General features: G+C 54.4%; 1 protein-coding gene across 1 annotated transcript in view; it reads left to right on the forward strand.

Moving 5' to 3' along the window:
• The first annotated feature begins 364 nt into the window (after positions 1–364).
• The window catches only part of GFRA2 (GDNF family receptor alpha 2), a 39,902-nt gene continuing 14,273 nt past the window's right edge, over positions 365–25,993 (forward strand). Inside the window, exons 1-5 of the mRNA XM_054088992.1 lie at positions 365–710; positions 6,438–6,752; positions 10,890–10,973; positions 14,295–14,643; positions 25,842–25,951. Of these exons, the coding sequence (XP_053944967.1) occupies positions 671–710; positions 6,438–6,752; positions 10,890–10,973; positions 14,295–14,643; positions 25,842–25,951 (898 nt within the window). The 5' untranslated portion in view covers positions 365–670. The remainder of the gene's footprint in view (positions 711–6,437; positions 6,753–10,889; positions 10,974–14,294; positions 14,644–25,841; positions 25,952–25,993) is intronic.

A 25,993-nucleotide genomic window follows, 5' to 3' on the forward strand; every position in this document is an offset into this window, starting at 1 on the left:
GATGGGATGGAGGGATGGGGAGGGAAGGACGGAGACGGAGGGATGGAGAGGAAGGTATGGAGACGGAGGGATGGGGAGCGAAGGTTGGAGAAGGAGGGATGGAGAGGGAAGGATGGAGAAGGAGGGATGGAGAGGGAAGAATGGAGACGGAGGGATGGAGAGGGAGGGATGGAGGTGGAGGCATGGAAATGGAAAGATGCAGACGGAGGGATGAAGACGCTGGGGTCCGCACCCAGACCCCTTCCCAGCCCACCCTCTGCCCGGGCGCTGCGCTCTGCGGGCGGAGGGCGGAGAGGGGCGGGGAGGGGCCGGGCGGCTCTGCGGGCTCTGCCCTCCGCCGCCGGGGCTCTCCGGAGCGCAGACGCCCCTCGCCGCGCCCCCTCTCCGCCCCGGCAGCGGAGCCGGAGCCGCGGGAGCCGGGCGGGGATGCGGGAGGCGGCGAGCGGCGCTGCCCGGCGCAGCGGCTGAGGGCTCCGCGCCGGGCGGAGCTCAGCCCCCGCTCCCTTTCGCAGCCCCCCGAGCCCGGATTTGGGATCTACCTGGTCGCCTTGGGATTTATTTTTTTTATTCCTCTCCTTCCACCCCCCATCCCCTTTCATTCCTTCTTTTTCCTTTTTTTTTCCACCCCCGTTTTTTTTGCGCACGTGGAGGACGGCGTGGGTTTCCTAACATGATCTTGGCAAACGCCTTCTGCATCGTCCTCTTCGTAGGTGAGTGGCCCCGGCGGGGATGCCCGCAAGGCGCTGTCGCCTGGGTTGGGGCGAGGATGGCAGAGTTGTCGTGTCCTTCCCCAGGGCGAGGGGCTAGAGCACGAGAGGGACAAGGATTTTCACTAGGGGCGGCTTAATTTCCCTAGTCTCTATCAAACTTAGAAAAGGGGAAACGCAACCCCAGCCGCCCCATCGCGATCCGTGGGAGCGAACGGGATCAGCGAGCAGCAGGCAAAACCCTGCTCGCCTTTCATCCCTTCTCTCCTTGCCAGCCTACGTGGATTTGCAATTTTTGGCGGATATCTACCCCTCTCTCCCCCAAACCGTGCCGCCCAGCATCCTCCAGCCGCTGCTACCCTGGCTGCCAGCCCCTCCCGTTCCTCGGAACTCGGCATGCAGAATCGGTTCGCAAAGTTGAGCTAATTGTGTGTGTGTGGGGTGGTGGAATTTCTTTCCCCTCTGTTGCAATTCGTGCGTGTTGCTTTAGATCATGTGCGAGTTATTTAGGAGCTCTGGCTCTGTCAGGAAGAAAGCTTCGCATTTCTAGGGCAGCCTCCTACGGAGAAGGTGCAGCCGAAAAGGGGGAGAAGCCAGAGATCCTGGTGGATCTGAGGTGAAAAGAATGCAAATGAGAAAAGTCTGGGTTTTTTTCCCCCCCCTTGGTTGTGTGCTGGTGGCTGTGATCCTCGGCAAAACTCTGCTGAGCTCGCCTGGGCTGGAGGAGCTCATCCTGCCTGCGAGGAGCATCGCCCTGCTGCGAGGACAGGGACAAGGGGCAGGGAGCCGCTGAGGGAGACTTGAAGGTTGGCAGAGAAAAACTGCTTCCAGAGGAGCTGGAGGTGCAGGCAGAGGAAGCGCTGTGCTCGGAGTCCCCAGGGAAGACTCTGTGCCCTGGGTGGAACTGGGGTGACAGGCTCTTCCTCTCCCTTGCTCCCCAGCTTTATCCCTGGCTGTGGCAAGGGGAAAGGGTGCTGTGCTGGCAGGGCGGTGCTGGTGTATCATATGCCTTTGTGTGAGGTGGGACACAGGGCTGAGTCCTGGGGGGCTGAGCCCCAATTTGGGGTGCCCTTCCCCATGACCTGCCAGCAGCAGGACGTGCCAGGCTGCGTTGGAGTAGAGGGACGCGAGCCTTGCCTTCTAAGCCAGAGAGAGCAAGGACGGATGCTCTGGAGACAAGGTGTGGAGCACGAGTGGGAAGAGATCTCGGGGCGCGGGGGGAGAGGAAGGGTTCTCCAAAGCTGACTAGGGGGACAGTTGGCTGCTTTTACGTATGTCTGCCCTGCTGGTGGGCATCTCACGAGTGAGATTCGGGAGGACAGGGACCTCCAGGATGCCCCACCATGGTCCAGTCACCCTCGCAGGGGAGGCTGCATGAAAGTGAGACCATTGCACCCGTTCCCAAAGGTTTCATGGGTGCAGGGGGGGAAGACTGGATCAGGAGACTGTGTTCCCCCCCCAGCCGGTGGAGCTGTGATACCCTGAGCAGTCATCACTGGGAAGCCGTACCCCCAGACTGAGTATGTTGGGGTATCCGGGGCACCTTGTCCCACTGCTTTCCCAAGCAGCCCCCCCACAATCCAGCCTGGTGATAAGGAGCTCGGGAGAGCGCGGCTCAGTGCGAAGGAACCCCAGCTCTTCACATCTTGGCTTTTCTTTCTGATGAGCCAAAAAAGCCCTTGGGTTGGGAGAAAGCGATCGCTGCCACGGCTCCGGGCCCGAGGCTGCACGTTCCTGAGCAGTGGTTTTTTTTTTTTGAGTCGAGTTGAAAGGATAAATATTTGCCTCTAAAGCTGCCTGTGTCCAAAGGTCTCTGGCAGGACCAGTAAAAAGGAAACATGTATTTCAGCTCGAAAAGAAACAACACAGCCTGGTGCTGCTGGGGGGAAGCCGCGGGAGTAAGAGGAAAGCGGGCCATGGCGTTGTTTGCTGGCTGCTTGTCGGAGGCTTGTGCATCTGCCTGTAAATCCTCGCTGTGCTCCGACACCCCGGAGACTGCTGAGGATTAGGTTTATATTCTCTGCAGATGTTTTATTGATGGGAGTTTAGTGAGTGTGTGCCTGTCAGGCGATTTCTTTCGGGTAGGAAAAACCTCTTCATCCAAACTCCCGACCTTGCGCCTCTGCGGGAGCTGCGGGGCTCAGGGGCTGGCAGCACTGAAAGCCAGGAGGAGGCAAAACCACCCGTGCTGTTGGATTTGGGGGACTGAGCTGTCCTGTGCAGGCTGTGAACCACGGGAAAGGGCTGCTTCTGCCCTTCCTTTGCCAGTGGGATGGCTTTGAGCCGTGCTCCAGGGTGTGCTGGCACTCCTGGCTTGGATGCGGTGTGGGATGCTGCAGGCATTTTCCTGGGGCTGCCGAAGGGGCACGCAGTGCCCTGCTCTCTGCCAGGCTGTGGAAGCAAGGTGGCAAAAGCCAGGAGGCTGGGGCCAGCTTATCACCACTTATCCCTGCCAGCTCCCCGGTGGTTGGATTTACTGTTGGGCTTCCCATCACGGCATGAGCCAGTGTCCACCCCAGAGCCGGGGGATGCTGCCTGCTGTGCGGCTGAGGGTGCTGGGACCTCTCGTAAGGATGCTCCATGTGGTCCAGCGGCTTCTGGATCAGCACAAGGTCATCTCCCTTCCCCACCTGCCTGCCAGCATCTCTGGTCCCAGCCTGGGAGGCGCATGGAGCCAGCAGGGAGATGGGATCGCAGCTGGAGGAGAGGCTTTGGGAGGTGCTTTGGGGAGAAGATTCATGGCATCAGCTGGCAAAGATGGAATTAGAGCTGAGACACGGGCAGAGGGCTCGGGATGAGCGCCAGGTGGATCTGCAGCTGGGCTGGGCGAGGACAACAGAGGAGGAATGGCACGTGGTGGAGCTGTGAGATGGATCTGGATGCCTGGGAGCCGATTGCCCCGGGGGATGCTGGCTGCAGCAGGAGCAGGTTGTCCCAGCTGGGGTGCCTCGGGCTGGGCTTTCCCAGCATGTAAAGGTGCAGACTGGCCCTTTTCTACTCAAAGCATCATCCACCTCATGGCGAAGAGCTGGCATTTCTGCTCTGAGAAGAGGGGGTGCTTGTTTCTCCACCACCCGTCCAAGCCGTGCGTCAGATGTGTCTCCACCGCTTGTGGATCCTGCCTGCATCCCATGTGGAATATAATCCTGAAAGGCCAAGGAGGGCCTTCCCAAGGGACATCTGCCACCCAAAATTGGATCTAACATGAGCGTAGGAGCTCTGCACCTGCTCCTGGTTACCCAGAAACCCTCCAGACCTCTCCAGACCAAGCGGTGTTTGTTCGGGGGCATCAACTGAAGACCAGGAGAACGGGATCTGTTCCTTGGCATGACTGCAGGCAGTGGATGTTGTTTCCACCCAGGGCTGCTGCCCATTCTGCTCGTTCACCCCCAGCACTGCCCTGTCCCTCCTGCAAAGCCATCAGAGCCCCGAGCATCCCCTCTCCTCTCCTCGAGGAGCATGCCCGGACTCAGCAAGGTGGGCTGAGACATGCGTGGCCGCATGCTCCTGTGGCACCCAGGAGACAGCGGACGATGACAATGCCAGGGTGGTGGCAGGAGACGAGCCCTGCCTCCAGAGAGCTGCTTGAGTTGGGGATCTGCTGCTGGGGCTGAGAATCCACCAAGTGTAGGAGCTGCCTCTGTGTCCTGGCAGGTGGGGGGACAAGGGTGGCCCTTGTCACATGCCTGTAGGTGTCACTCTCCCCCTGCCATACCTGCCCGAGTGGCCATGGGTTGGAAAGGGGCTGGGAGCTGGATGCTGTTTGCTGCGCACGTATGGTAGCCGTGAGGGAGAAGCTGCTCTGCAGGGTGCTGGGGCAGAAATGGGTATTATTTCCCTGTGAGGACAGACTTGAGAGAGTTGGGGTTGTTCAGCCTGGAGAAGAGAAAGCTCTGTGGACACCTAAGAGCAGCTTCCAGTGCGGAAAGGGGCTCCAGGAATGCTAGGGAGGAGCTCTGGATCAGGGAGTGCAGGAATACAACGAAGGGGAACGGTTTTGAGCTGCAAGATGGGAAATTGAGATGAGATCTTAGGGAGAAATGTTTTGCTGTGAGGGTGGGGAGGCCCTGGCCCAGGGTGCCCAGAGCAGTGGTGGCTGCCCCATCCCTGGAGGGGTTCCAGGCCAGGTTGGATGGTGCTTGGAGCCCCTGATCCAGTGGGAGGTGTCCTTGCCCATGGCAGGGAGTGGGACTGGATGGGCTTTGGGGTCCCTTCCAACCCAAACCATTCCAGGATTCTATGCTGAGATCCTAGGACAGCCAAGCCCGTGATACAAATGGAAGTGGGGTGCCTCCCTGCTTCACCTGAGGGTGCCCTCAAGGTCCTGTCGTGACTGTCTGCCTGCTCCAGGGCTTTCCCTGTGGCTGCAAGTGCAGGCATGGGGGGAGCAGCCATGTCAGCACTGCCTGTCCCCCTTCTCGATGCCCCCATGGTGCCAGTGGCTGCGCCTGGGATTGATTTGGCAAGGACCTATTTCAGGAAGCAAAAGAAAATGATACAACGATAGAAATAGCGTGAGAGCTGAGGGAGCGCCGGCGGGAAGGGGAATGTACAGAGCTGCCTGCCAAGACAGGGTCCAAGGAGCAGGCAGTGGCCGCGCAAGGGCAGGAGCCAGGTCAGCTGTATGGTCGCCAGCCCAAGGGTTGGCTGGCACGAAGGCACGCGGGAGGCCATCCCCGGGGGAAGAGTTTGTCCCCAGCTGCAGCTGTCCTGCAGCCCAGCCAAGCCTGAGTGCTCGAAAACCATGAGTCAAATGCCCTAAAAATCCTGAAAATGATGAGCTGCAAAATCAAACCCAAACAGTGATGGGTGCGGAGATCTCAGATGGGCTTGCTGCTTCCCTTGACTCTCGAGAGGTCATACCTGGAGGTTCGTGTCCCCAAGCACAGGGGCTGTGTTTGCTTATTTGCTTGTTTGGTTTTAATAAGAAACAGAGTCCGGTGGCCTCATTGTGGCTCTGTATTGGGTTATCCCTTCACCTTCTCTGCCTCGTGCCGTAGGATGCGTCACTGCTGCCAGGCTGCCCTGCTTCTATTTCAGGCCACTGGCTGGATTTCGCCGTGTTCGGTAGCCCTTGGTGGGCTTATGGCTGAGGACACATCTGGATCACAGAATGATAGAATGGTTTGGGTTGGCAGAGACCTCAAAGCTTATCCTGTTCCACCCCCTGCCGTGGCCTTGAACACCTCCAGGGATGGGGCAGCCACCACTGCTCTGGGCAACCTGGGCCAGGGCCTCCCCAGCCTCATCCTGAAGAATTTCTTCCTAATGTCTAATCTTAATCTTTTCCCTTCCAATTTAAAGTAATTCCCCCTTGTGCTATCACTCCATGCCTTTCAAAAAAGCCCCTCCCCAGCTTTCCCGGAGCCCCTTTGGGTCCTGGAAGCTGCTCTACGGTCTCCCCACAGCCTTCTCTTCTCCAGGCTGAACAACTCCAACTCTCTCAGCCTGTCCTCGCAGCAGACGTGCTCCAGCCCTCGGATCATCTCTGTGGCCTCCTTTGAATCTGTTCCAACAGTTCCACGTCCTTCTTCTGTTGGAGATTCCAGAACTGAACAGGATGCTGCTCATTTGAGCAGCATCATACCTTGGCTTTAATACCAAGGACCAGTCAGGGACACGGGCTGATGTCTGGGGTCCTGGGGAGGGGATGCAAGGGGTTCGCGCCACCTGGTTGCCCTCCCTCACCTCTCTTTGCCCTCATCTCTCCTTCTCCTGCCCCTGGCTCAGATGAGATCCTCCGCTTGCTGGCTGGCCCTGTGTCCCCGCCGGGGCAGGACCCCCATGGCTGGCGGGTGCCCGTGGACTGCGTGCGAGCCAACGAGCTGTGCGCAGCGGAGCCCAACTGCAGCTCCCGCTACCGCACGCTGCGGCAGTGCCTGGCCGGCCGCGACAGGAACACCATGCTGGCCAACAAGGAATGCCAAGCGGCCCTCGAGGTGCTGCAGGAGAGCCCCCTCTACGACTGCCGGTGCAAGCGAGGGATGAAGAAGGAGCTTCAGTGCCTTCAGATCTACTGGAGTATACACCTGGGGCTGACCGAAGGTATGGGACAGGGCTCTGTGGGGCTGCAATGGGGTGGAGGGTGTGGGAGGAAGGGTGGTCCTGACCCACCTGGAGGTTGGGAAGGTCTGAGGGCACATTCTGCTCTAATAAAAATGGGCTGAGCAGTGTCCTAGGCTGAATGGGCGCCCCAGGCAAGGCAGATGGTTCCCCCCTTTCTCAGAGGGTGCTGATGGGGACCAGACTGAGATCTCATCTGCCCAATGTGGCCACAGGGCGAGGGAGGAACGGGCTCAGGGCTGGATTTGCAGCAAGAGCTGATGGTTCTCACAGCAGAGCTGTTGTGCCTGGGCAGCCAGGTACCTGCAAGCCTGGGCAGGGCTCCTCTCCAGCCAGTCTCCCTCCTTCTTTTCTGTCCCAGAGGAGGAGATGTGCCTATGCGTAGCAGAGGGAAGCAAGGCTGGGGCATAGCCTTGGGGCCACCTCGACACCAGCTATGAGGATCTGTTGTGCAGAAGTTGTTGCTGCCTCCTTGGTCCCCTTGCTCTGGTGGGGTTTGTGGGCTGAGGAGCAGCAGGGAATGCTCGCCGGGGTCTCGCCTTGCGGAGAGGCGAAGCACCGGAGCCTGCTGTAATTGCAGCCCTGTGAAGGAGTAAATTAGAGGCCGGAGCAGTGCAGGTAATTGAAATTGGATTTTGCTAGCCCGGGGCTGGTTTGTTCATTGAAGGCAGGATTATCTGCTGCCTGAAGGCAGGGGGAGGCAGCTGGTGAACCCCTTGCCCATCTGTGGGGGCATCACTGGGGCTGAGGCTGCCCTGGAGCATCGTGAGGCTGGTCCGAGGCTGTTTGGTGGGCTCAGAGGAAGGAACCAGCAGTGAGGGGCTGGTGTCGGTGTTGGGGTTCGCTTTGCTGTCCTATGGGCTCTACCTCCTCCTGCTACCCCTGTGAAACTCTGCCAGCGCCTGGCTGGCCCCAGACGGGAGAGGAGCAGAGCCAGCATCAGTTTAACAGTATAGATCCCTTTAATGGGCTTTGGGCCAGCTCTGCATGTGGAAGCTCTTAAATCCAGCTTCATCTTGTGCAGAACCACCTGCACCAGAGCCACGGGCTCGTGGCAGAATCCTCACAAGGGTATGGGCTGCCTGGCCAGTGGCAGCTCACAAGCAGACGGACCCTTGGCCACCCAAGGCACCAAGTGGGTTGGCAGCTTGGCCCCGCTTCCGTCGATGCTTTGGGCTTGTAAAAATACCTGTTCCTCTGCTGTTTCATTGCCCTGGCTGAAAGCCACCTCCTTTAGCAGCTTGAGCTGAAGGGGTTCAGTCGATGGAGCCTGCAGAGGAGCCTCCATCCCTGGCAGCCACAAGATTCTGTCCTCCTTCTTGAGCTGGGACTGAAGTCAGAGGAGGTGGTGGTGGTGCTGCTGGGAGGGCTTTAGTGGCAGCGGTGAGGGTGTGGGGAGCTGTACCCCAGCATGCTGCCATCACATCTCGGTCAGGACAGGGACAGCGAGCCTGAAACCCACCCCGAAGCAGGAATCACTGCTGAATTGCTTCCTACCTCTCATTAGCAGCCTTCATTCAGCAATTTGAGAGGGCTTTGCGAACATGAATGAAGGGTGCTTTGCTGCTTGATGGGTACTCCAGGACCTGTATCTGGAGGAGGAGGTGGGAAGAGAAGTGATTATACCAAGTCTTAAGGAGAGGTAAAAGCTTTGGGGAGGTCCAGCAGCTCATAGCTTTAATGTGCATAAATCAGTGTGTGTAAAAGAAAGGAGAAGTCCAAGGTAGATCCCAATCTTTTGCCTTTTAAGTGAAGATGCTGTATCTGGTGGCCTCGGATCCAGCCCCACGGATGCTGGATCTAGGCAGTCCCTGCCACTGAGGAGGACTGCTTTCACTCCAGCCTCATTCCCGGAGGTTAATTGCACCTCTGTGAGCTCAAGAAAAGTCCACTGCCCTTTTAATGCTCAGTAATTTTCCTAGCGAGCAGCAGCAGGGTTCAGCTGGTATTTAATTATTTATTGCATTGGCAAAGCAATATACCGGGAGGTTACAGTGTTTCCTAAATGCACTTTAATAAAGGTGCTATTTGTCATCGGAGCATTAGGAAACCTGGTGAGGCAAAGGGGGTTGGCCTCAAGCAGGCTGCCCGGAGCGTGTTTCCTTCCCTGTGACCGGGAGCCGGAGCTCCCCTTGGTCTCAGCTGTTACCCCAGGGAACATTCCCAGCATCACCCTGAAGGCAAGACATGGAGGTGATGGGCTGAAAATCCACTGGAGACAACCCAACCTGGGTCTCCTTGGCTGGCTACCCGGATCTGCCCTCTTGGATTTCCAAGGATTGGTGCTGAGGAGCTGCTGGGCTTGGAGCAAGCCCTCCCTCCTTCACGCTACCCGCCTCTTAATGAGCTTGTTTTCCAGCACAGGGTTTCAAGTGGCTCCTTAATTACATGGGATAAATGCTGCCGTCTTGGGCTAATAATAAGCAGAGCGCACGCGAGGGCTGGAGTGGTCCAAGCTGCCCGGGTCCATCCCTGGAGCAAACTTGGCTCACCCACAATGAGGGCAGGGATCCTGCCCAAAGAACTGCCAGGCACAGCAGCGATCGATGCTCAGGGCTGCTGGTCAGCCACTGGTTGGGGCTTTCAAAGTCCAGACATTGATTTTTTATTTTGATTTTTACATGTCTTTCATGTTTTTCTTGTGGCTGGTGGGGTTTGAGGAGAGTTTCCTCTCCTCAGAGCGGTGGCTGGCTCCTTGAAATAAGCATCTTCTGGAGATACATGAAGGGTAGGCAGCAGAAGCATCGGAAGAAGCCTCTCTCCATCTCTGAGAGATGAGAATGTGTGAGGGCAGAGCTGAGTGGCTGGGCAGGGAGACCTGGTGGGATGCCTGGTGAATTTCCAGCCCATCACCCAACACCTTGCCTTGCAACTGCCCTCTGTGTGATGAAAAATGAGAGAGAGGGGGTCTGCTCACAGCCTGGAGACAGACAGAGGTGCTCGGGTTCCTTCTGGAAAGTGTGGATTGCTATAGACGAACCCTTGGAGGATTGATTCTGCCCCTCTTCACTCTGGTGAGACCTCAGCTGGAGCCCTGCATTCCGTTCTGGAGTCCCCAGAACAGGAAGGACATGGAGCTGCTGGAGCAAGACCAGAGGAGGCCATGGAGATGATCCAAGAGCTGGAGAACCTCCTGTATGAGGACAGGTTGAGAGACTTGGAATTGTTCAGCCTGGAGAAGAGAAGGCTCTGGGGAGACCTTAGAGCAGCTTCCAGTGCTGAATGGGGCTCCAGGAAAGCTGAGGAGGGGCTCATGATCAGGGAGGGCAGGGAGTTTGGAGCTGAAAGAGGGGAGATCGAGATGAGATCTTAGGGAGAAATGTTCTCTTGTGAGGGTGGGGAGGCCCTGGCCCAGGGTGCCCAGAGCAGTGGTGGCTGCCCCATCCCTGGAGGGGTTCCAGGCCAGGCTGGATGGGGCTCAGAGCCCCTGATCCAGTGGGAGGTGTCCCTGCCCATGGCAGGGGGTGGAACTGGGTGGGCTTTGAGGTCTCTTCCAACCCAAATCATTCCATGATTCTATGGTTGTGGTGTGGATGAGTCAGTGATGGGGATGCTCTGGTGCTCAAGTGCTGAGGGTCTTTATTCCCCTACTGAAATATTTCCATTTTCCCTGCATCAGAGGCAGAGTGGAGTGGAAAACAACCATTAGAGTGTTTTTTTTTAGGCAAATACATATTTTTGTAACAACAAAATAACAGTCGAGCATTGAATACAGACCCTAAAACCTCTAGCATGCACCTGGCCCAGACAGGGCAGCTGTATTCATGGAACGTTGCCCTTTCTGATATAAATTCCCTCAACTCTTGAGGTCAGTTTGAATGCAGCCGCTGCCAAACCTGCCTTGCCCAAGGAGCTGAGCTTGCAGCAAGACCCAGTCATCAGGCAGCTGCAGACCTGCCTGCCCAGCCGCAACCTCCCAGCCAGCAAGAATTGAGCTGACTTTGCCCCATATGGACTTTTCCTTTCATAATTTAAATCCTTTTTGCTTTTCCCTCCCCAAACTGCAGATTGTTGTGCTGGGGGGGGGAGGCTCTGTCTGTAGCCTCAGTGGTGGCTGAGGTTATTCTGTGGTTTTAATTTGCTTTTTCTCTCCTTTCTCTCTCTTCCCTCCCACTCTAGGAGAAGAATTTTATGAAGCTTCCCCCTACGAGCCGGTCACCTCTCGTCTCTCTGATATATTCAGACTTGCTTCAATTTTCTCAGGTAATAAAAGCAACACGCATCCGCTGTTTTATCATCTCTTACCCATGATTGCAGGCCCGCTGCCGAGCTCCCTGGCAAGGACAGTGTGCAACTCCTTCCCTCATCACTTGGTCCTTTGCTTCTCCAGTTCCTCTGGTTGCTCTCCTGCCTGTCTTTTCTCCCATCACCCCAGATCTGATGCCTTGAGCATCACTTGGAGGTGACGTGTTCCACCCACAGCCAGCTGCGATGGTGAAGCCTGGTGGAGGGGAGTGATGCTGGTGCTAGTTCCCAAGAGCTGCTGGGGCTTGAAGTACTTTGGGACAGGTCCTCTGTGTTTCAGATCTTCCTGGTGGGATCTGACCGTGCTGGGAGCCTGGCTGAGGAGGTGCTTGCTTTGAGCCTGCAAACTCCTCTTTTATCGTGCCAAGGTGTCCCCTTGCACAGCCAAATGTCACGTCATGAAGCAGGGGGGGAGCAGGAGGCACAGCCCAGGCTCCGGTGGGCGTCCAGACCCTCCCGCTGCCCATCCATCCCTCCATATAAAGCATTTTGTCTTCTGGAAGATTTAGGACCAGCAGGATGCCCTGTATGCGGGAAGCCAAGGGGATGACCCTGTTTGCTTTCCAGTACAGCCAGCCTCAAGCTGAGCTACGGGATGCTGCTGGGAGCCTTCAGAGCATCTCTCTGCCTGCACATCCTCCTCTTGGGAACCCAAACTCCACCATCATCCTCAGGAACTTTTTTTTTTGCCATCTATTTCCATGACAACCTCTCTGTGCTGCCACCCCTCAACCCGCTTTTTCAAATTAGGTCATGCAAAGCCTTGGCTTCTTCTTCTTTCTCCTCTTAGCTCTTTCACCAAGCATCGCCCACCACTGCGGGGTTTTGGGGGTCACTGCATCCCCAGATTTTGTGGGGTGTGCACATGCAGAGGGTGGTGGCATCGCAGGGATCCTGATGCTGTGCCCACAGTCACTTCTGCTCACTTGGGGACACCTCGGAGGAAGGCTGTGACGCTGCATCCCCTCACTGCCGTCACCTGAAGTGAATTCACCAGGATCCCTCCAGGGAGCTTAGCACCGGTTCAAGATGACGATGCCACCCCCTCCCGTCTCCTTGCACGCCTCTTTGGATTACATTAGCGTCAAGGAAATATTTTAGCTGTTGGAAAGTCTGAAAAGCAAAGTGTCTGGAGCGGGGGATTAAATGCTTATGGGTTGATTTATTCATAAAAGCAAAACGAGAGGAGATGGAAGCCTGTCTGGCAATTTTGGGGCTGGAAGAAGAGAAGAATTGGCTATTGTTATGCTCTGGAGATGTGCTGTGGCCATCGGGGTGGCCTCAATGTTTCTTCCACCCCTTATCTCGATGTTTCTTCCATCCCTTATCTCAATGCTTCTTCCACCCCTTCTCTCGCTCAGGGCTGGAATGGTGGGAGCAGCAAGTGGCTGCCCCCGGGGACCCCTAACCCCGACCTGGAGCCCAAGTGATTGAAGCAAATGAGCTGTTAGTGTTGTTTCTCGATAACAAGGCTAAGCAGAGCGCTGCTAATTGCCTGTGGGGATAGTGGAGGGATTACTTTACCTTTCTAAAATGAAGGGGCCGTGTAAGCGAGGAGAGCAGCGATGTGTGCTGCTGTGCTCTGATTGCTCCTGCCCTCAATGGGCAGTGTGCTGGGACCGCGGAGGCTGGCGGCATCGCCAGCGAGGACGGCAAGTGAGCAACGCAAGCAAGCATTGCAAGCAAATGTTGCAAGCGAGTATTACAAGTGAGCATTGTGAGCAAGAATTGCAAGCAAGCACCACAAGCAAATATTGAAAGCGAGCATCGCAAGCAAATTCCTTCCCTGCACACAAAGGCTGCACTCCTGGCCCCCTCCATGGAGCAGAGCATCCCAGACCAGCGGTGAGGATGCTTGGCACCTCCAAGGGGTGTTGGAGCCTGCCTTGTGGAAGCCACAGCCTGCAGGGAAGAAGGAAGAGGCTCCCACTGGGAAACCAGCCCCGCGCTGTGTTTCTGCCTGCGTGGGTCCAACACAGGGGCAGCAGCACCCATGAAGTGGGGGTCAGACCCCCGGGCTCAGCTCGTGCTGCACAGCACGGAGTGCGCTCACAGCATCGCTGCCTTCCTCATCACCCTCCTTCTCTGCCTCCTACTGAGGGGCCAAGCAGATCCTGCTGAGGGGACGGCTGGTGGCACCAGGGCTCCCAACACAGTCCCCTCCCCAGCTCCTTGGTCCCCGTTTCCTTCTCGCCTCATGAAATTTTCATGCTTGTGTTTTATTAATGAGCTCCCCAGAAACCCTGCGCTTTCAAACAGCGGCTCTATTAAAATTCATCCAGGTCCCTGCAGGTCTCTGTCAGGGCAGGAGCGATGCTCCAGAGGATTAGACAATAAGCCAGCATTTTGCACAGATCCCTAACTTGTGCCAGGGAACCACAGCACTGGCTGTTAACCACTTGCAGGGTTGGAGCCGGGGGGCAGAGGGTGCTCAGTGCCTCCCCCCAAATCGAGGAGCCAGGCTGGGCAAGAAGAAAAGAGAACCATGTGCCCCCAAGCCTCTTCAAGCATATTTTTCCTCTTCTGCTCCTCTGGCAGCAGTATCATGAGCTGTCTCCCTTCTCAGCCTTTGGCTGGAGGGACCCCATAGCACTGTCCGGGCTGGGGGTGCCTGCTATGAAATCATAGAATCATGGAATGGTTTGGGTTGGAAGGGACCTCAAAGCCCATCCAATCCCACTCCCTGCCATGGGCAGGGACACCTCCCACTGGATCAGGGGCTCCAAGTCCCATCCAACCTGGCCTTGAACACCTCCAGGGATGGGGCGGCCACAACTTCCCTGGGCAACCTGGGCCAGGGACTCCCCACTCTCGTGGTGAAGAAATTCTTCCTTATATCAAGCCTAAATCTGCCCCTCTCCAGTTTATACCCATTGCTGCTCATCCTGTCACCGCGAGCCTTTGTGAACAGCCTCTCTTCAGCTTTCTTTTAGCCCCTTCAGGTACTGGAAGGTCGCTATAAAGTCTCCTTGGAGCCTTCTCTCCTCCAGGCTAAGCAACCCCACCTCTCTCAGCCTGTCCTTGTAGAGAAGGTGCTCCAGCCCTCCAATGATCTTTGTGGCCTCCTCTGGACCCATTCCCACAGCTCCATCTCCTTCTTATGGTAAGGATTCCAGAACTGGACACAGTATTCCAGCTGAGGTCTCCCAAGAGATGAATAAAGGGAATAGGTGCCAGTAGGCACATCAATGCTGCCTTCCTTGTAGCATCCTCCCAGGCTGAGGGCATCATCCCATCCCTTGATGGCACCATGCTCACCCCTTCTTGTTTTCCGGGCAGGAATGGACCCCGCTGCCAACTCCAAAAGCAACCACTGCCTCGACGCGGCCAAAGCCTGCAATCTGAACGACAATTGTAAACGCCTGCGCTCAGGCTACATCTCCACCTGCAGCAAGGAGATCTCGTCCACTGAGCACTGCAGCCGGAGGAAATGCCACAAGGCTCTGCGCCAGTTCTTTGACCGCGTCCCCAACGAGTACACCTACCGCCTCCTCTTCTGCTCCTGCAAGGACCAGGCTTGTGCCGAGCGCCGGCGGCAAACTATCGTCCCCTCCTGCTCCTATGAGGATAAGGAGAAGCCCAACTGCCTGGATCTACGCACCACATGCCGGACGGATCACCTCTGCCGGTAAGGGCTGTGCTGGGTTCTCTGTAGGCTTCTTCCAGCTCTTTCCAGTGCTGGAGGGAGACCTGCAGGCTGCAGCAGAGGTTTGTGCAGGGCTGTGGCTGAGTTTGCAGCATTTTCTTGTTGTATGATCCTATTCCAAGTCTATTGGTTGCATCTTCTCAACATTGGCAGGTTCTCCTCTGGTAACCATCTCTGTTCTGTGTGTGAAATGGGGCAGAGTTAATGGGTTTTCTCTGCACTTGGAGAGGCTGAGGTGTGGCTTTGGGTTTAGTCCCCTTTGGCTGTGTGGGACTGAGTGTGGTTTGCAACCTAGGGGGCTGCCAACCAATCTCTGATCTGCTCTGAACCCCCCAGTGCAGAACCACAGGTCTGCCATTCCCTGTGTTTGGCTAAGGAGGTTGTAGTGGGGTAAAGTCCTCAGGATAGAGATGTTGGGCAGAATTGGAGCAGTGAGGCAATGTCCTCGGGGGGCAGAGGCATAGGATAGTGTTGGAGCAGCGGGGCAGTGCCCTCTGGCAGTGCTCGCAGTGGATTAGAGACGTGAGGTGGAATCAGAGCAGCAGGGGTGGAGCTGCTTTCCCACTGTGAACGCTGGAGTTGAGTCCCTGGGGACCGTGCTGGCTCCGTTCTCCATCTGGGACTGCTCTGTCTCTCCAAGCTGCGGAGTGGATGGATGCACAAAAGGCACCATGGCAGCAGGGGCACCCAGGCCCACCAAGCAGCAAAATCCCTCAGCGTGCTTTCAGCATCCCCAGCGAAACTTCCCGGCTGTTGAAAGCCACTTTTTTTCCCTGCGGCAGAGCAAAGTTGGGAGATCAAGCTTTTGTTCCATTATGAAACTCATTATTCATACAGCAAAAAACCTCCTGTCACCCTCTGGGGGCTGGATCAGCTTCATAAAGAACATGTTTCCTTCCAAGAGGAGGGTCTTTTTGCCATCAAGGTGATGGAGTTTCCCAGAGCCTGTTGGCGAAATAAATAAATAACCCAGCTTCAGGTCTTTGTTTGGCTGCAAGCGACTGTGTTTGAAACACCGGAATGTGGCTTTTTATCAAAAAGCAATACAATAAGGCAGTGTCTATGAATAAAAGATACCAGGGCTGCGCTGAGTTGTGGCCAAATTAATGGCAGCACCTCTCCGTCAGCAGGGCTGACGTTAAATGCTGCGGATGCATCTGCTCACAGAGGGGGGAAAACGTGTGTTAGCAGTGTATTATGGGGACTGGAGAGGCCACAGAGTTGCCAAGCATTAATTATAAGCCTGTTACTGCATGAAATGAAATTCATAGAATCATTGAGGCTGGAAAAGTCTCCTAAGCTCATCCAGTCCAACCGTCAGCCCAGCCCCACCATGCCTGCTAAACTGTGTCCTGAAGTGCCACGTCTGCACATTCTTTGAACCCCTCCGTGAGAGGGGTTAAGAGCCTGCAGCTGGGAGCTGGTGCCCAGAGATGCTCTGAGATACTGTCTCCCTCCAGCAGCTTGCTTGACCTCCTTGTGTTTGCTGCTACAGAAGGGTTTAGAAGCACTGACCTACCTGGGGTGAGTTGTGCCCAGCACCTGAGATGAGCTGGAGTGGAGAAAAGGATTTTTTTTTCTCTATTGGTGTTGCTTTGCAAGGCAGAGAATGTCTGGCTTCGTTCTCCCTGGCTTTTAGGATGGAGAGGGCTCTGGCAGAGGGCTGTGTGTGCCTTGTACTTGCCCTGGGGGCAGGTATGCCTATGCAGGCTGTACTTGATGTTCCTTGCTGCTATTTCCCCGCCTCCACCTCGATGTGGAAGTCTCCTGCTGGCACGTCTCCCAAGGGATGAAGGAATGTCATGCTGTGCCTGATGGACACGTGGACATCGCATCCCTGGCCCATGGGGGAAGGATGGATGAGAGAGCTGGTGAAAGAGAAGCATTGTTAGGGAGAGATTTGCCCGAGAGCCTGCTCTCCTCTCTGCCTGATGTTAGCTGCCTGTCTACCCAACATCCATGAGTCCATCCACCCTGGTATAAAGATGGGCAGGGATTCGCAGCTCCCATTGCCTTAGGTCTCATTTCCAAACTTAGAGCTGGGCATGGACCTGCCTTTTCTCTCACAGCTTCGTCTCCCCGTCCGTGCACATTCCTGGTGTTTCCCAGCTCTTCCAGGCTGAGAGCACCAAGCAAGCTGGGAAAGCCCAGGCTCAGGAGGTGACTGACATCTGGGCTGTCTGAACACCCTGTGGGTGATGCAAATGCCTCTGGCAGCTGCTGTTTGCCCCTTGTCGGAGGAGTTTGACCCATGTGGATGTGCCATGTATTTAGGGTGGTTTTAGGCTTGGTACAAGGGGGTATCGTTCACTGGTAATGCAGAGGGCCCTGCATTACCAGTGGACCCAACGTAGCGATCTACCAACTCTGGTACATGGCTCCAGGACCTCTTGAGATGCTGCTGGTCCAGCTCTGGAGGAGCAGCTGTGTTGCTCTTCTGTAACAGCCTGGCAAAGTTTGCACCTATGTGTGGGCACAGTGGGTTTGATTGGTTGGAATCCCCTTTGCTGAGTGTCTCTGGGCTTGTTTTGCTGGTGCAGGGTGATCTGCAGGGCTGCCTGTTATTGAGGAGGGCTCTCTTCTCTCTCCTGCCTCTCCAAAGCCCTCTGCGTTTATAAATAACAAAGCATTGGCAGGGAGCCTCAGCCAAGATCATCACTAGGTGCTGGGAACGGGTATAAGCAGAGTGTGCAGGCTTTGTCCTCCTTCCTATGACCTCTGCGCCCACCAGCTTCCACCCAGTAGCAACCGGGCACGAAATGCCTCTGTGTCCCATCATCCAGAGCTGCTTTTGGGCAAAGCAAGGCTGGGGGCTGCCGTGGGATTTCCCGTTGATGCCTGAGCTTATCAGGCTGGCATCGTGGATTGCTGCTCATCCTTCTTATCTACACGTGAGACTGGCAAGGGCATTAAACCCAGAAGCAGATCAGCAAGCGGCTCTGAAACCTAGTGATGATAGGAGATGAGATAATGCTCCCGTGCGGGCTGCGAGTGTAATTAAGCCTCCTGGCTGAATGCCTAATGAACGGTGAAGCCCTCAGTGCTGGCATAGGACTTTGCTGGGAGATTTCTGCTGCTGAGCTGGGCTCGGGGAGCTGCACCTTGTAGGGGCTGCTGCTCCTGCAGGACAAAACCCACCCTGACATTGTGTTTCCAAAAGAAACAGTGGAGCTGGGGGAGAAGAAAAATCAAATTATTGACTTATCTCCAGTATGGGAAATGCTCATTCCGGAGGTTTTCATGGCTTTCTGCCACCACTTTCCAGCTGTGCGGGGCTGGTGGTGAAGTGGTTGTTGAACACCAGGCCCTGTCCCATCAGTAGTCACAAAGCTGGGGAGATAAAAACCACCAGTTCTTCCATCACTGCTGAAGGAAGGTGATGTTTTTCTGAATGGTTTGGACTGGGGTGTTTTGGCCAGCGGGCAGCATTCTGGCATGGAATGGGCTCTGAATTGCCTGGAGGATGCTGTGCAGCTCCTCCAGCCTGCACCACACAGAGGCTGAGGACATGAAGGAGTCAGAATGCGGCCCCTGAGCTCACATCCCTGCATGGGCTCAGATCCCAGCAAGGGCAAGCATTCTTCCTGTGTTCTTCCCCTCCCAGGAGTGGGGTGTAGGATCAGGGCTGAGATTCTGGACTTTGCCTCAGACAAAGCAAGTCAAATGGTCTGTGATGCTGCTAAAACTCTCTGGTGAGATGCAAACCCTTTTGCCCAACTCCTGGCTGTGAGCACAGGAGCAATCAGGCTCAGATCGCTGCAATCTGTGAAGCTTTTCATGCCAGGAAGCTTTTCCCAGCGCAACGGAGGAGCCTGACAAACTCCCTGAGCTTTGTGTCTGATTGCAACGGACAGGTTTTAGCTCCCAGAATATAAAAACCTTTTGCAAAACACTAACCTCAGCGAAGGGGAAAGGGAAGGAAAGGGGAGAAAAGAGCTGATTTCAGCAGCTGCAGTTTGCTGTATTTTTCATCTAGCATCAGCAAGTCGGGAACACAAATAATCTGGTCTTATATGCTTCAGCGATGCTGGTGCTGAAGAATTTCCCAGCCTCCACTGGCTGTAGCTCCTCAGCACCCAAACCCAGGGTGATGTTTCCTCTGCCTGAGATTTCTCCCCTTTTTGTGGCTGGGAATCGGGGGGGACAAATCCTGCTCAGCTCCTCACAGGACCCTTGTGTCTGTGCACCAAGGAGATTGGGTTTTGCACAGTAGAAACCATCTCTCTCTTTGGCTGGAGTTGGGATGCTAAGTCAGGAGAGACGCCTCAAGGAGGGGAAGCCTTGCTTCGTCACCCGAGGACCCACGAGGGCAGCTTGGCTCAGGATGTGTGCGAGGGAAGGAACGCATCCAGGCTGGCTTGGTATTGATTAAACACCAAACATGGGAACAAAACGCTTTTTATTTAAACCCACGTCCTTGTCTTCACGCCCTTTGTTTAGCGCAGACAAAATGCCATCTATAATGGATGTTTCCTTGACAAACAGCGGAGCGGCAGCTCAACTTTCTCATTACGCCGTGTAATGAGAGTGGCTCAGAAGTACAGCTCTGCTGTCCACATCGCTGTCTGGGAAGAAGAAGAAGGAGGAGGAGGAAGGGAAAAATGCTCCTGGATTTACCAGAGGCTCTAGGAGCTGGCAGAGTGGAGCAATGCTTACGTCTGGAGGGGCACAGGGTATGGCTGATGGGTCCTCAGGGCGAGTGGCTGCACCAGGGCTGTGCATAAGCTGCAGAGGGAAGCCTCGTAATCCAGCTTTCAATTAGCAAAGGTTGAAATTGCAGCATGATTACAGGCTGGGCAGAGAATGAATTGAGAGCAGCCTTGAGAAGGACTGGGGGTGCTGGGGGATGAGAAGCTCAACATAAGCCAGCAACGTGCACTCACAGCCCAGAAACCAACAGTGTCCTGGGCTCCATCCAAAGCAATGGGACCAGTTAGGGAGGGGATTCTGCCCCCTGCATCCAGTTCTGTGGTCCTCAGCACAGGAAGGACATGGAGCCATTGGATCGAGTCCAGAGGAGGCTACAGAGATGATCTGAGGGCTGGAGCACGAGGACAGGCTGAGAGAGTTGGGGTCATTCAGCCTGGAGAAGAGAAGGCTGCAGGAAGACCTCAGAGCAGCTTCCAGTATTGAAAGAGACTCCAGGAAAACTGGGAAGGGGCTCTTGATCGGGGAGGACAGGGAGAGGATGAGGGAGAAAGCTGAAAGAGGGGATATTGAGATGAGATCTTTGGAGAAATATTTTTCTGTGAGGGTGGGGAGGCCCTGGCCCAGGGTGCCCAGAGCAGTGGTGGCTGCCCCATCCCTGGAGGGGTTCCAGGCCAGGTTGGATGGGGCTTGGAGCCCCTGATCCAGTGGGAGGTGTCCCTGCCCATGGCAGGGGGTGGGACTGGGTGGACTTGGAGGTCCCTTCAAACCTAAACCATTCCATGATTCTATGAAAGGCTGGTGGCTTTGACTTCCTGTGGGGGGGACAGAGGGAGGGAACCAGTAGGGCAGCCCCCAGGGTGCTTCTCCCCTGGGACCCCATAAGCACCCATGTGCAAAGGCAGCTGGAAGGGATCTCTCTCTGCTCTGTGGCCACTTTGCTCAAGGCTAACCATGCTCTTAACACAATAATAAGTCAATTCGCACTGAATAATTAAATAGGGAGCCTTCATAAGTATTGACTTAATGTGACAGCAAGTCTATACTGACTCAGGGTTTGCTTATGTAAACACAATCTCCTGTTCGGCTTAGTTAGCAGTTCAATGAAATAGAACAGTCCTTCAATTAAAATCAAATGATGCGTGCGTTTAATTCTTCCCTTCTCTTACCGGGTAATGATAGGGTTTGAGCACAGGCAAGAGGATAAAAAAGAAAAAAAGGCTTCCAACTGCTCTTATCTGTGATGAATCAAAATGCGGTGTCCTAAAAACACAAAGGGAGAACTGGACTTCTTAATTAATGCCTCCTAACTTAGCAATTGCTCTGGTGTGTGTTTGTCCTCCTGATTTTCCCTCTTGCTGACTTAGCTCTGCTCTGATTTGGGGCTTTCTCTTCTCTTTCTCTCTCTTTGCCTCCTTCCTGCTGCCCCATCTCCCTGCGCGAGGGGCAGCTCTGGGATGGGAGCTGCTCATCCTACAGAGATGCTGTGCTACCGTGGAGAAAGGATTGTCACTAAAAGCAGGAATAAAACCCTTCTGGCTCACACCAGAGCAGGTGACTGCGGTCTCCAGAGGTGGCAGGTAGCTTTTCCTGGATAAAATAAATATTTCCATTGATCTTTTCCCCCCTCACTGTGAACTATTTACTAGCATTGGTAGAGGAGCATCCAGAAAAGTGGAGTTTTGGTCTGTCTTCCCTCATTTCTGTGGCTGATCCTTATCCTGAGGGCTCTTTGATTTACCTGGCCGCTCTTCTTGGTGTTTGAGGCTAATTTTGTTTTAATCTCAGTATCTCCTGCCTTCTGAAGCGTTCATATCCATCAGGATGAGCAGGCAGAGCGAGTGTCAGGAGGAGGATGCCCAGCAGGCCCGTGGTTTTTTCATGTCTTGCTGAGTTTTTTGCATGTTGGTGCAGCTTCTTGAACATCCGCTGCTCTGCAGGGGAGGGCGAAGTACGTTTCCCAGCTGCATCTCAATGCTTGTGTCTATTAATGCCATTTTAACTTGGTTCGTGTAAATTGCCTGTGAAAACATGTCTTGAGTAATCTCCGCATCTTGGACATTTTTGGCATGAAATATTCAAGAGCCTGATACCGTTTGCTTTGATGGGTTATTACCTACTGGCTTGGACTTCTCATAGGCATGTGGTGATGGGGAACAATTAGCACCCAATTAGGCACTTTGCATCTGTTCTGGGGCTTCTGCTGCTTCAAAAATTGCAATGCACCAACGAGCAAAGTGAAAAAGAACCAGCACCGATCAAAAATCCTCTGCTGTGTAGGTGACTTTTAATGTCAGAGCGAGGGTGTCTTGCTGGTGCTGGCAAGCTGCTTCTGAGTTCCTGCATGATAAAAGGCTAGGAGATGAGGGAGCAGGAAGGAGCTGACGGGATGGACCCCACAGTGATGCACAAAGTCCCCTAAATGAGAAGTAGAAGCACCAGAAGTATAATGTGTGCATGGCAGGAACACAGATCCCTGGGTGGTGTCTGGAGTTGGGCAAGGAGAAAGAGAGGTGTTAAAACCTCTGCATCCCTGAGGCTGCTTCTGCTGGGCATGGTTCTGCTCCTTTCACCCATGAATCATGGTATGGTTTGGGTGGGAAGGGACCTCCAAGTCCACCCAGTCCCACCCCCTGCCATGGGCAGGGACACCTCCCACTGGATCAGGGGCTCCAAGTCCCATCCAACCTGGCCTGGAACCCCTCCAGGGATGGGGCAGCCACCACTGCTCTGGGCACCCTGGGCCAGGGCCTCCCCACGCTCACAGAAGAACCTTTCTCCCCAAGGTCTCATCTCAATCTCTCATCCTTCAGCTTCAAACCATTCCCCTTGTCCTAACCCTGCCCTCCCTGATCATAGCCCCTCCCCAGCTTTCCTGGAGCCTGGAACTTTCAATCAAGTGTATTTTCTTCATACATCAAAGAGAAGCTGCTTGTGTCCCCCTTCATTTGAAAACCGACACTTGGAGTGGGTTTAGGGTGTGATATATGAGTTTTTATATATAATAAATTTTTGTTAATCCTCCTTATTCTTGGAGGCCTTTCAGGAAAATAACATCCTGGCTGAAGCTGTGCTCTGCAGCTCTTCACCATCATCCTTTTTCCCCATCCCTGACCCAGCTGCCAGCACAGGTCTGGCGTTTGCAGGCAGAGCCCAGCCAGACCCACCTGCTGCCTCGAGCTGCCAGCCAGCAATTTGGCACAAATCCCTCCTGTTTCTGCTAAGATGGACTTGGCTCCCTCTCGTTTTTTTCGCCCGGGCACTTAAAAGCAGAAATATGAGAAGCTATGGGCCGGCTCCAGTAAGGTTTATTCCTGGCAGTTAGAGTCTGATCCAGCGACTGCAAACTCATTGTGTGCAACGGAAAGAGTGACATCTGGCTTGGATATTCTGGAAAGATTACCAGCTGGCTTGTCATGTATTATGAAAAGAATAACATTTGCCTTAGAGGATGCTACAAGCCAGGAGCAGAGCCCTGGGGAGCAGCGTGACAAATGTGCGTGGTGCTCGGTGATGAACTTGCCACAGTTCCTTAAGAGAACTGACGGGCTTTCGCCTTTAATTTGGGGAGAGGGGAAACGCTGTCGGAAACTTTATTTATCTCCCTCGGAGGGGAGGAGGGAGCTTAAATACCTTCATGCGATGCGGATTGTGTGAAAGGAGAGGAGTTGAAGATTTTCTGCTCTGCAGCAACCGCCTTGCGTTATCCCCTTCCTCCCACCAACCTGATCCAGTGGGAGGTGTCCCTGCCCTTGGTAAAGGGTTGGAACTGGATGGGCTTGAGGGTCCCTTCCAATACAGCCCATTCTATGATTAAGTGAGGAGTAGCGTCCTTTGACTTGAGGATGCATTTGGCTGCAGGGAGGGCTGAGTGCTGCAGAAGTCCCCTGGAAAAGCTTTTCTGCATGTGCTGGGCTTCGTGCACAGCTCTAATGAGGGAGAAGGTGTGCTAAAAGCCAAGCGTTGGTTCCAGGAATGGGTGCAGGATGGGAGCCCCTGGCTTCCCTCTGCATTGCTGGCATGGAGAGTTTCTTTCTAAATCACTAGGGAGGAAAAATAAACGTGGGTCTGACCAAAATAACCCATGCATAGTCTGGGTGTGTCTTGTTTGCAGGAGGAAGGGGGGAGAGAGGTGGTGGTAGTTGTGTTATTGCCATTTCATAGAATCATAGAATGGTTTGGATTAGAAGCAACCTCAAAAAGCCCATCCAGTTCCACCCCCTGCCATGGGCAGGACCTCCCCACCCTCACAGAAAAACATTTCTCTCAGGATCTCATCTCAATTTCCCCTCTTTCAGCTTCAAACCGTTCCCTCTCATCCTATCCCTGCCCTCCCTGATCAAAAGTCCTTCCCCAGCTTTCCTGGAGTCTCTTTCAATACTGGAAGCTGCTCTAAGGTCTCCCTGCAGCCTTCTCTTCTCCAGGCTGAACAACCCCACCTCTCTCAGCCTGTCCTCATCCAGGAGGTGCACCAGCCCTCAGATCATCTCCATGGCCCCTATTTATTAGAGTCTGACATGTAGAAGAGTGCGGTGGTGCCCAGGAATCCTGTGTTTTTGTCAGGAGTGGTTGAATAACCCAGATGAAGAGGTTGACCTTGCCCTGGAAATTCACAGCCTGTTGGGAGGCTATAAGTGGGTCAAGCAGCTGCTTTAAGTGGGAGAAGAATCCAATTCACACTGTCGTCAGCCCATCATCCAGCGGAAGCTGAGTGTGACCCGCATGCCCAGCTGTGGGAAGCAGGAAGATTCCGAGTGCGTAGATGGCTCTTGCCAAACCCCTGGCTCGGCAGAGGAGCTTGCTGTGGGGTGGCACTGGCATCCCCAGAAGAGGTTCAGCTGCTCTACAGGATATAGTTGCATCGGTGGCTGTGAAACTCCATGACCTGGAAAAAGCCCCAGTCACGGATGGCTGGAAGCAGCAAAAGTCTCTAGGAAAGCACTGCGTTCTCCCATGGAGCATCCAGAGCTCTGGGCCAGCCCTGAGCAGCTGTGCTTTGTTCCCTCTTATGTCCTTCCCACACTGGCTGCCTTGCGGTGGTACCTGCCCCTCCTCCAGCTCCCTTCGTGCACTTGAGATGGGGTGTGATGAACAGCTCTGGATAGTTGTAAGGTATCACTGCAGGTCCCTCCTGCTTCATTCCATCACCGCTTCATTTGTTCCTCCGTAACCCTCTGAAAACAAATCATTCTTATTTAAAAAAAAAATAACACGATTCCTACCCTTTATTTCCATCCGCTCCTGTGGCTTTAGGCAGGTACTGCTGGATGATTCAATCACTGCTTGGACAAAGATGACATTTAATTAAGAAGGAAGGAAAAGGAAGCTAAAGAAAATAATGTATGCCTTCTTTCTATATGAAGTGCGGGGAAAAAAAAGGAGCTGAGGAGATTTTCTGTTGTGAAATGCAAGGTCTCATCTACAGTGTCAGCAACTTGGCTGCTTCGCAGCAATTCCTCCCTGTGATTGAGATCCAGCCTGGGCCACAATTCAGCCTCGCGTCTATTCCTTTAATGACTGAGTCACTTCGGAAAACTGCTGCCCATCCATCTGTCCACCTGGTCCATCTGTCCATCCTTTCCTACATCCTTCCCATTTCTTTATCTTTCCACCTCACTGGTTTGATTTATCCCCAGAAAAATCCTCGGAGTATTGGATGGAAAGCATGGGTTTGTGTCAGCAGAACCAGATACACCTGGAAATAACTCTGCTTCCATTGCTTCTTGGGCTTTTTCCATGCATTACACCAAGCAGTGAGAGAAGATGAGGAGTAACCAAGCCAGTAATCGGGTTAGGAGTGGAGATCAGCTTCTCTTCTCCTGTCTTTATTCCTCCTGGTCCTGCTGGTTCACTCCACTGCTGCTCTTTCTGCCTCTGCTCTGCCCCCAGAGCTGAGTGTAAACAGGGGTGGAAGAGAAAGGTAGGCAGGGAGAGATGAAGAAGGGCAAATGGATGGAGAAGAGGGCAGGCAGGGCATGAGCATCTCAGCACCCCCGGGGTCTTCTGCCAGGCTTCCTTTTGTTTTTCGCCCTTCTTGACTGCAAAAGAAGAAAGGAAAATGTAACCCCCAATCTCAGGCATTTTAATTGCACTCTAAGCTATAACGTTTCAAGGGGAAGATAAAAACAAGCAGTGAAATTTTACAGTCGTGTAATGATGCTGGGAGCAGCACGGCCAAATGAGGTTGTGAAGTTTATGGTGTGCTCTGCCAGTCAAGTGGTGCTTGGAGAGGGCTGGGAGGTGGGGAGTAAAGGATGGAGGAACGAGGGTCCTGTGTTCCCCCAGTGGGTGCCCATCCACAGGCAGACACCCCTTCCTTGCCTGTGACCCTCTGGCAGGCTGGGGTGAATGGAGAAGAGACAAGAAGTTGCACCTTCCTAGTCTTGGTCCCATTTAGATCCCCTTCTCTCGATCACATTTATCCTCTTTTCTTGCCTTTATCTTTTTAAGCCGTTGCTCTTTGCTGCCGAGTTGCTCTGGGCCAGGAGCGGTGGTGCAATCCCATCCCTCTTCCTCTTGCTCTTTGCACCCAGATCCCGGCTGGCTGATTTCCACACAAACTGCCAAGCTTCCTTCCAATCGCTGACGAGTTGCCCTGGGGACAACTACCAGGCATGCCTGGGCTCCTACGCAGGGCTCATCGGTGAGTGCTGGGGAGTCGGGATGGTGTAGGATCTCTCCCACT

The sequence above is a fragment of the Cuculus canorus genome, chromosome 26 (genome assembly GCF_017976375.1).
Source record: "Cuculus canorus isolate bCucCan1 chromosome 26, bCucCan1.pri, whole genome shotgun sequence".
NCBI lineage: Eukaryota > Metazoa > Chordata > Aves > Cuculiformes > Cuculidae > Cuculus > Cuculus canorus.